The following is a 10,770-nucleotide window of genomic DNA, read 5'->3' on the forward strand; positions in this document are numbered from 1 at the left end:
GCTCCACAACAAGAGAGGCCACTACAATGAGAAGCCCGCGCACTGCAACGAGGAGTAGCCCCTGCTCGCCACAACTAGAGAAAGCCGACGTGCAGCAACTAAGACCCAATGCAGCCAAATAAATAAATAAATAAACTTTAAAAAAAAAGTCTGCAAATAACAAATGCTGGGGAGGGTGTGGAGAAAAACGAACCCTCCTACACTGTTGGTGGGAATGTAAATTGGTGCAGCCGCTATGGAAAACAGTATGGAGGTTCCTTAAAAAACTAAAAATAGAGTTGCCATATGACCCAGCAATCCCACTCCTGGGCATATATCTGGGGAAAACTCTAATTCGAAAAAATACACGCACCCCAGTGTTCATAGCAGCACTATTTACAATAGCCAAGACATGGAAGCAACCTAACTGTCCATTGATAGATGAATGAATAAAGAAGATATGGTATATATACACAATGGAATACTACTCAGCCATAAAAAAGAATGAAATAATGCGACTTGCAGCAACATGGATGGATCTAGATATTATCATACTAAGTCAAGTAAGTCAGAAAAAGACAAATACCATATGATATCACTTATATGTGGAATCTAAAATATGACACAAATGAACTTATTTATGAAACAGAAACAGACTCACAGACATAGAAAACAAACTTATGGTTACCCAAGAGGACAGGGGGTGGGGGAGGAATAAATTAGGAGTTCAGGATTAGCAGATACAAACTACTATATATAAAATAGATAAACAACAAGGTCCTACTGTATGAGACAGGGAACTATATTCAATATCCTGTAATAAACCATAATGGAAGAGTAAAAAAAAAAAGAAAGAAAGAAAGCAGGAGGGGGCGTGGGGGTCATTTGGGAGGAAAAGTCCAGAAAGGGCAGGCTGGTGACTGGAGCGTCCCAGGTGGCCTTCAGGTGTTCCCCTTTGCTCCGAGAATAAAGTCCAAACTCTACATGGCATAAAAGGCCCTACATGACCTGTCTGGTCTTGGAATATGTCCCTGACCTGGTCTCCTGTTGCTCCCCCAAATGCACCTCTGAGCCTCTGCAGCTTCCAGAACCCTGTCCTGTTTTGGGACCTCCCTCCTCTCTCAGGTGCTCTTCCCTGTGCCTACCATGCTCTTCCCTCTGGATGTCAGTGCATTAACTGCTCCCCGGCATACAAGGCCCTGCTGGTTTCTCTCTGTGAAGCCTACTATCATACCTGGGTTGGGCCACAACCCCCCTTCTCTGCCTTTGGTCTCCCCTCAGCCCCAGGTGAGCCCTGGTGGCCTCATTTGCCTGGTGTGAGCTTCCCTTCGCAGCCACTGACGGGAAGGGAGTGGTTGAGCTTCAGAAGAGAGGTGAGCTGCAACTCGCACTCCCCTGCCCAGCCTGGGCCTTTGCACATGCCAGCCCTCCTACCCTCTCGTACATCTCCACTTGGAAAGCTTTCCCTCAGAATTCAAGACCCTGTCAAATGATTGTTCCTCTCTGTGACTCCCACACTGGCCTCTCACAGCCTTTCGTTCTTGCAAATATGCAACAAATTATATATATTTTTTTAGCTTTTTTTTTTTTAAAAAATTATTTATTTATTTTTGGCTGCGTTGGGTCTTCATTGCTGCACGCGGGCTTTCTCTAGTTGCGGCGAGCGGGGGCTACTCTTCGTTGTGGTGTGTGGGCTTCTCATTGCAGTGGCTTCTCTTGTTGTGGAGCACGGGCTCTAGGCACGCGGAGTTCAGTAGTTGCGGCACGCGGGCTTCAGTAGCTGTGGCTCGTGGGCTCTAGAGCACAGTCTCAGTAGTTGTGGCGCACGGGCTTAGTTGCTCCACGGCATGTGAGATCTTCCTGGACCAGGGCTTGAACCCGTGTCCCCTGCATTGGCAGGAGGATTCTTAACCACTGCGCCACCAGGGAAATCCTCAACAAATATTTATTGAGCACACACTGTTGTGATCCTGCTGATGTTTGCTTACCACCTTGACTGTTACTTTCTGTGTAGATGTCTTGGGCTATGAATTTTTTGAGATTCAGCACTTTAGTTTATTCATTTAGGTATCCCCAATTCCCAGAAAAGTTCAGGCACATGGTAAGCCCTTAATATATTTGTTTTGAAAATGAATGCACTTTACTATAAAAGAAAGTGGTTTTCAAGAAATTCCTAACAGTCCTTAAGGCTGGAAGGCACATTAAAGGTCACCTCATCTGGGAATTCCCTGGTGGTCCAGCGGTTAGGACTCTGCGCTTCCGCTGCAGGGAGCACAGGTTCGATCCCTGGTCGGGGAACAAAGATCCCGCATGCTGTGAAAAAAAAAAAGGTCACCTCATCCATCTCCTGGGATCCGTCCATTCCAGGCAAGTCGTCATGCAGAATCTGCTTGACCGAGTTCAGTGGAGGGGGAGTCACGGTCCATGTGGCCACTCATTGCACCTGGTAGACAGTATTGATCATGGGGAAGTTCTTCCTGCTGCAGAGCTGGACCCTGCCCCCCCCCCATAGTTCCCTCCACTGGTCCTCATCCTGCTCCCTGGAGTGTCACAGAATGAGTCCCCTCCCTCTTGCAGCTGACAGCCCATCATATATTTGGCAGTTACCACATCTCCTCCTAAGTCTTTTCTTTCCAGGTGGGGAAAGACTACTTACTAGCCGTGTGACCCTGAGCTTCACTTTCCTCTGAGCTTCAGTTTCCTTGTTTGTAAAAACTGGGCTAAAACAGTACCTATCTATATGGTTGTCAAAATTAAATGAGCTCATATATGTAAAGTGCTTAGAACGGTGCTTAGTGTATATTAAATGCTCAATAATGATTCCAGAATTATTTTGTATTATATTTTACATATAGCACTTAAAATTGGACAACATAGTTTGAGACATTTAATTAAGAAAAATAATATATGATCACATGCAAAAATATTATTAATACTTTATAAATACATAATATAAATTACATTATATGTTATATTACCCACTCCCAATAAAATTGGAAACCCCCTTAGGTAGGGTCCATTGTGAAGCTTAATGGGCAACTTGGTCTCTATTTTTAATAAATGCTTGCTTAATTAGTGAACAAATGAACTGATGTCTACTTGGCCTTAATTCAGCCCTGATCACTCACTTGTACTGCTTTAAGATTTTCCAATCATTCTCTGTGGTGTTCTTTAATTTAGGGTGACCAACTGTCCTGGTTTTCCCAGGAATGAGGGAGTATGGGAATTTTAGTTTTAAAACTGAATCTGAGGGGGTTCTTGGGACTCAGGACATTCAGTACTAAAACCAGGATGAGTTGGTCACCCAGGTGATAATTCAGTACCACTGGATTTGAGGGTTGAGGGTTATCTAGAAGAACTGCCTACCTCTGGATTCCATGGCCAAGGTTACCACTATAGCAATGCCACAGATATGCAGATGGTGTTTCCAACTGGGTCTCATGGGGGTGTTAGACCCTGATTGATGGGGCCTGCAGCTTTGCAAGGAACTCAGTTTTACCAATTCACACTTAGTGATCAGGCTCTAGGAAATTTAATTTAAACTTATACATGATGGATTAGTAAATCAGAATGTCAAGTTAAATGTTCCTGTGACTTTTCTAGGGCAGCCCCTTACCTGTTTCAGATCCTCAAGTGGGACTGGAAAGGGAGCAAGTGGTAGAGGGGTGGGCATTATGGGAGGGGGGACTGTATGTTGGATTTTAACATACAGTCTGGGCACTCTGACTATCCACTGCAGAGTGCCCATTTCCAGGGATTTCTAGAATACTTGTGTCCGGTGGAGACCATGGATAAGGCTTGCTAGACGATTCACCAACTCGGTGCAGCGGCTGTGCTCACCCCGAGCCCCCTACCCTTGTGCTCATTACCTCTTGCCTTCATCTCCACACACTTTCCAAGATTACAATCCTGAAATTTCAGATTGGTTTATACCACTCTATTTTTAAAGTGCTTCCTGCTGCTAGATCTCTGTCTCATGCACGTTTGAGTGTCCCTGGGGTCACATCACACTGGAGTGTTCTAGGAACATTACCTTTAAATGGCTCATTTTCTGTGATTTGTTTAGTCAAGAGAGGTTCCTGTTCCGGGCTTGGGCATTCTGCTCTCTCCAGCTCTTCTGCAGCAGCCCTCGTCTCACTGTTACTTCTGTGGCTGGCAGGCTCTCAGACTGCAGGGGTTTTTCACCACCAGCACCGCCTGCTGCCCTGATTCCCAGAGGCCTCCCTCCCTTTCCACCTGGCCTCCTCGCTGCCCTCTGGTTGACATACTTTGGGGTGTGCTGCTGGCCAAGAACAGGGAGGGGCTGCGCTGGTGTGGGGTGATGCGTGATCTGGAAATAGCCTTGGGGGAGGGGCCTGGCTCTGAAGCTGGCATTGAGGTGTTTGTCTGCGCTTAGACGCTCAGCGGTCCGAAAAAGGAGGCATCTTTGTTAAGTCCAGTTCTCCCTCCCAGGGATGGTATTCACCCCTCTGGGTTGGTGACTGTATTAATATCCACACACAACTTTACTCCGGACTACCTAGGTGTTCCCTCCTGCTGGGCTCCACACTCTTTAACTAGGTCTTGCAAAGGAGGGCCCTGGGATGGCTTGTGGCCTGGAGGGGGACCAGCTGCTATTCACATATAGCAGCCTCACCCCATCTGCCAGCTCATGATCCCCTACTCAGCACCAGCCACTCGTACAGATGCCCCAAGTGATGAAAGGCTGGTCATCAGGGGCAGGAACAGGAGCCAGGCAAGGTACCCAGTGGTGCAGGGGTCAGAGGTAGAGCTGAGAAGGGACCCAGTGCCCATAGGTTTTCCCTGAAGTCCTCTTCCTCCCTACTGGATGAAGGGAGGAAGCTGGCTGACACCAACCAGCCTGGCTCTCGCGAGTCAGCCGCCTACAGACCCTGGCAACCAAAAGTGACAGGCTCGTGCTTTGACGGTGGTGGTGACAGGCTTGTGGCCTCCCTGCCACCCCTCAGGCAGCCCAGGGCCTGGCTTGTGACTGTGCATTCTCTGTGCATCAGTCCTGTGTCCCCTTTGTTCATGAAGGTCTGGCCTGTATGTTGCTCTCTTTGTTCACGTCCAGAGCTTTATAAAAGATAAATTGGTTCGTGGAAGGAAAAGTGTGTCCCCAGGCTAACAGGGAGCAAGAAGGAAAAAAGTCTTAGTTCACCCAAAGCTCCTGTGTACTCTTCAGCCTCCATAGAGAGTTGCAGGGACTTTCTTGGGCTGGTGCTTCATCTGCTTGCTGAGCCCAGCCAGCCCCAATCCTTTGCCCTTTTGATTCTGAAGGTTTAGGCCACTGTGTATTGACTACTTCCCTGCAATCCTGCACCAGAAGTGGAAGGCTCTGGCCTTTGAAATAACTGGAGACCACCTGAGAACACAATTATGGTGCCCCAGATATGGGCCCATTTTGGCCCTGCTTACAGTCTAGGATTTGGATTTGGTCTCCTGATTTGATTGTCCTAGACTCCAGCTGCCTGGCCAGGGCTCTCCCAGACTGGCTTTCTGTCACCGCTCTGCCTGCAGAAAGATTAAAGGCACTTGGGCTGATTCTATTGCTTGTCCAGGGCTTGGTGGTGAGGGTGGTGGCCACAGGACTGCTGCTGTGATGACCAACAGAACACTCTGATGTGGGAATGTGAATCTGATGGAATGGTCACCATACAGGGAGGGGTGGGAGGGAACTGGGATGTGGAGTGTCAGAGAGCAAGGCAGTATTTGTGGACCTTTTTGCCCTGGAAAGGAACGTCTCAGGTGGGTCAACCTCACCCATGTTCTCCAATACTGGGCGGGAGGAGGAAAAGCTAGGGGAGGCCGTTTGCTTAGAGTTGAAGGTGTAGGAAGTAGAGGAAGACCCTGTCAGAATGATGGAGAAAGAATAGGCATCCCCCTCCCCCAGTTCTCCAAGGCTTCAAAGAGACCAGTGACTTGATTTATAGCCAGTGCTTTATTAAACATAAATAGTCTCAAAAGAGGAGAAGTACATGTGTCTCCTGGCCAACAGAGAGTACATGTGTGTGTGTTTATAAGAAAGAGGTGCGAGGTCCCTGATCTGTGCTCTGAGCGGGTGGTCAGGCAGGTGGGGCCTGGGCCAACCAGTAAGGCAGATGAGGGTCCCCATCCTGAGGACTCACTGCTCCTGGGTGCCCCAGGAGATGTAGTCTGGCCGCGTGGCTGCATGATACTCGTCAATGAGCTGCTGCACAATCTCCCTCGACGTGTCCAGCTCGTCAAAGTTCTCCTTGAAGATGTCCTCCTTGCGGAACTGCTCCAGGAAGGCCTCCCGCTTCCGCAGCTTGTCGTACTGGCGACAGGTCCGCTCGAAGAGCTTGGGGTGTGCAGAAAGCAGGGGTCACAAAGAACTTCAAGGAACAACATGGCCCAGAGAGCCAGGGAACCAAGGCTGGGCTATCTCCACAGTAAAAAAGCCAGAAGCAGGGCCAGCAGGGGTGCAGAGAGGTGAGGCACAACCAGGACAATAATTATGTGCCAACTGTGAGACTCACCGAGGAGATGCTGGTGTGGTTGGCCATCATGAGCCCGCTGACCCTGTGGGCAGAAGGCAGGTAGGGCGACTTCCTGGACAGGGCCACCTGGATGCTGGCTGGGCCCCAGGGGATGAAGTTGGCCAACTTCCGTTCCCGGATCCTCTGCAGGCTCTTGTGGACCTGGGGTGGGCACAGGAGTGGTGGTGGTAGCCTCTCCTCTACCTCTGTGGGCTCTGGGGGTAGAACGAAGGGGCCTCACCTACCTGGGTGGGGTCCACCTCCCCCTGGATGATGTTGAGGATGGCGATGTAGCAGTGGTTGGTCTGGCGATCCCGGCCCGTGGACACCATCACGTTCTTGGGCTGCAGCAGCCTCCTCATGACGTCCAGGACCGTGGTCTTCCTCACGCTGGCCACCTGAGGGGAGAGTGGCCACAGGGCAGGCCAGCACTCAGGGCACAGTCGAGACACGCATGGACACAGAGCAGTAGGCAACACGCGTCCCCATCAGACTCGGGGTAGTTTGGCCTCTCTGGGGAGTGTCCTTAGATTCAGGTCCACACTGAGCCTCTGCTGTGGGATCGGGGATCTCAGTCCTCCCGAGCTCAGCAAGCCCACGCCCTTGTGCAGGAGCATCAGCAGACCCCGTACGGCCCGGGCCCTGCAGGGAGCCACAGGCAGAGGGAAGAGGAGAGCAAGTCAGCCAGGAAGTCGCCCAGCCTGTGCCAGTCCCTGAGCGCAGGGCCTCTGGGGGCTGCACGGGGCAGCTCCGGGTGCAGCAGGGAAAAGGGGAAGGCTAGGCAGGGCCTGCTGGGCCTGAGGGCTGCTCTTACCGACTGGTCCGTGGTGAGGGGTGTGTAGCCAGTCATGAGGAAGTGGAGCCGTGGTGTGGGAATGAGCGAGGCGATGAGGCCGATGAGGTCGTTGTTCATGTAGCCGGGGTAGCGTAGGGTGGTGGTGCTGGCCGACATGATGGTGGACACCTGGGGACAAGGGTGCTGTGTCAAGGGCCTTGTCCTGGGAGGCCTCCCTTCCCCAGATGGCACTCCGGCAAGGCGGGGTTCCAGTCCGAAAGAGTCTAGGAGTGAGGGCTCACCAGCTGGTTGATCTGAGAGAAGGATGGGTTCTGGATGTGCAGGCGGTCTGTGGCGATCCGGTTCAGGGCTGTGTTGTCCAGCACCACCTGGGGGGACAGAAGAGGGTGACAGATTTATGGGGACAGAAAGGACAGGAGCTCTGCCTGATTCTGGGCTCTGAAGCTTAATTTCCTTGGCGCCAGAAAGACCCATCCAAAAGGGACTTGAACAGGACTGGGGCACCGGAAGGTTCCAAATGGACTTTTAAAAATGTATGAAAATGATAAAATAGGAAGGTTGGGAGTGGAGAAGGGAGAATCCAGGACTCACCACACAGTCTGCGTTCTGGGTCAGCCTCTTGAGCGTAAGCAGTGAGTTGTAGGGCTGGACCACCACATCGCTCATCTCGTCCTGGTTGGGAAACACCGAGTATGTCTGCACCAACTTTTTGGGGTACCTAGCGGCGTTTGAGAGAGGATGGTCAAGGGCAACAGACTGGAGGCTTGGTAAACCTGGGGCTTCCAATGACTGTCAGGGTGGGGAAATTGGGGTGGGGTCACAGGACAGCAGAGAAGGGAGACTTGACTTTTGGAAGTCTGTAACCCAAAAGCGGGGAAGGGTAGAGAGACATCTTAGGACCTAGGGTTCTAACTCCAAACCGGCCATACTCCTTGAATTTTAATCTAAGGCTGAGATGCTAGACTCCATTTCCAACCACTGGGCGTGTGATTGGGTTCTTGGTCATTGTACCTTGTCTTTCCTCAATACAGGAGAGAATAGAAGGGCCCTTTCCTGCTCCAGCAAATAGGAAGGTTTATCTGGAGGGCCTCCCAGTCACCTGGGAAACCAAATCCTCCCAGCCCCTCAAAACACAGACTTACCTGTCGTTGAGCCGTTCTAACAGGTAGGAGCCCAGGCCAGAGCCTGTTCCCCCAGCGATGGAGTGACATAGCACGAAGCCCTGCATGGGGAAGGGGCCGACAGTGTCTACATATCTAGTGGCAAGATTTCAAACTGGACCCATCTCATTTCTTGGACTCCTATCTTCCCAGGCCCTCTCCTCCACTTCCCTCCCCCCGACACATATGTAGCTTAGGAGATTCTGCCTTGTTTCCAGCAAGGCCCTGTGGCTTCTGACCAATGCAAATGGTACATGGGAGGGTCTCGTACCTAACAGGTGGCTTCTAAAGGGTGTTGCTGAGCCTTCCCCATGTTGGCTCCCACCAGCATTCCTGAGACACTCACCTCTAGACTGTCACTGCCATCTGCCTCCCGGTCTATGATGTCAAAAATGTCCTCGTGGATCTTCTCTCCCTGTACAGACATGGGGGGTGTCAGAGTGGGACAGGACTAAGGGACAAGGACTCTGACCTCAGAATAGCCACCCTCGATTCTCCTTATAGCACCTAAAAGTCCTTTTTTGGAGCACAGTGGTCCTGCTTTTTATTTGCACTGAGAGGTAGTACAGCCTAGTGGTTACGAGCAGGCCTTCTACATCCAGACTGCCTGGGTTCCTATATTAGCTCTAGTTCTAGTTGGCTGGGTGACTCTGGGCAGGTTACTTCATCTCTCTATACCTCAGTCTCCTCATCTGTATAATGAAGGTACTAATACAGGTCCACAGTTCCTTATTTAAAATTCTTGGGGCCAGTTATGTTTTGGAATTCAAGTATTTCAGATCTAGGAAGGCAATATAGAATGTACAATACATGCCAAGTAAAATGCCAGTGGGGGTCTGAGGGGTGCTAATCAAATACATTAATATTTCTGCAATGAAAGTTATGAGTAGTGACAATAAGTTGCAAAGAAACTATAAAATAATTTGTCTCCATTGAGATTCGGTTTTGCTGCTAAATGGGTAGTTATAAATCGTCTTTTGGTTTCAGAGTTTTTTTTTTATTCTGGAAACCCACAGAGCCTGTGGACCTGTAGTACCTACCTATAGGGTTGTTAGGAGGTTTAAATAAGTTAATATATGTAAAGCACTTAGTATGGCCTGGCACACAGCACTAGCTAGTACAGTCTCTTAACAATATTACATAGTTGGCTTAGAACTCCCCTCAGCCATGTCTCTCTCTCTCTACAGTCACACATCCTCCATCTGGTTCATCTCTCTCTAGGAAGTCATAGGGCCTGTCCCCACACGGGAATGGAGTTGTTCTGCCCGGGAACAGCAAATGACCTGGGAGAATCCGCTGGCCCAGTTGTTGCCAGCTCCTCCTCCGTGCTCTGACAGGTAGATGTTCTCTGGGTTGTAGAGCTTGGCATAGGGGGAATTGAGGATGGAATGGATCACCCGCGGCTCCAAGTCCAGCAGCACCGCCCTGGGGATGTAGTGCTCATCGTCTGCCTGTCAAGGGGAGTCCAGGATCGGGCCCAATAAGCTCGGGCCCACCCAGTCCTCCAGTCCTCCCAACTCTGGCTCCTGCCTGCCCTCCCTCTTCAAGCCAGCCGCCCTGGCTCCTCTGCCCAGCGGGTTCCCAGTACCAAGCCACTGCCCTTCCCTTCAGGCCCCCTGGGCCACTACCGGCCCTGGCCAAGTCGCTGGGGGCACCTGGTAGAAAAAGACGTCCTTGCGGTCAGTGCCCTCGGTGGCGAACTCCTCCACGATGCCCTCGGGGCTGATACCATGCTCGGCGCACAGCTGTTTCCAGAACTCGAACCCAACTGGGGGGAGGGGCGGGAGGGAGAGAAAGAGGATATCTAGGTCTGGGCAGGTTCCAGCTAGGAGCAGGGACTGAGCGCCTGGGTCCAGGGATAGGAAGTCAAGCTTCGGGAGTCTTCCGTGTCAGAGGGAAGGGCTGTATGTCAGCGACTGGACAGGGGACGGCCCCTCGGGGTTGGGCAACTGGACACTGGGTCAGGCATGTCCTGCCTTTCGGAGAACTACGATTCTGGGAAGGGCCGATGGAGTCCAGGATCCCACAGCGAGATCCCATAGAACCTAAGGAACCTGGCTAGTGGAGGGGCCGGAGGTTCGCTCACTCTGATTGCCGCATTGGCCCAATTGTAGGGTGATGATCTCCCTCGGCATCCCTCCTCAGGCACCTGCGTTGCAGCCGCTCCCGCCAGCTAAGCCGCGGCTCGCTAGCCCGCTAGCCGGACGACGCAGGCGCCAAACAACTCGCTCCGCCCACGAACATTCTTCGCTCCAATGAGAACTGAGTTCTGCCGACGGCACTTCCTTAATCACTTGGTTTCAGTCTTGCAGACTGCGCGTGCGCGGCTCTTGAT

General features: G+C 51.3%; 1 protein-coding gene across 2 annotated transcripts; it reads right to left on the minus strand.

The window, feature by feature from the left end:
- Window positions 1–5,901: 5,901 nt before the first annotated feature.
- On the minus strand, window positions 5,902–10,636 carry LOC133080936 (tubulin gamma-1 chain). 2 transcript variants are annotated; one of them, XM_061177108.1, is made up of 11 exons: window positions 10,522–10,636; window positions 10,091–10,203; window positions 9,719–9,886; window positions 8,782–8,850; window positions 8,418–8,497; window positions 7,867–7,993; window positions 7,557–7,643; window positions 7,294–7,443; window positions 6,725–6,877; window positions 6,480–6,641; window positions 5,902–6,301 (listed from the first exon to the last, which is right to left on the minus strand). In XM_061177108.1, the coding sequence occupies exons 1-11, from the start codon at window positions 10,568–10,570 to the stop codon at window positions 6,104–6,106; spliced, it is 1,356 nt and encodes a 451-aa protein (XP_061033091.1). In that variant the 5' UTR covers window positions 10,571–10,636; the 3' UTR covers window positions 5,902–6,103. The 2 variants fall into 2 exon arrangements, with proteins under 2 accessions (XP_061033091.1, XP_061033092.1); XM_061177109.1 differs by having other exon boundaries at window positions 6,116–6,301; window positions 6,721–6,877.
- Window positions 10,637–10,770: the final 134 nt, after the last annotated feature.

This window comes from Eubalaena glacialis, chromosome 19, assembly GCF_028564815.1.
Source record: "Eubalaena glacialis isolate mEubGla1 chromosome 19, mEubGla1.1.hap2.+ XY, whole genome shotgun sequence".
NCBI lineage: Eukaryota > Metazoa > Chordata > Mammalia > Artiodactyla > Balaenidae > Eubalaena > Eubalaena glacialis.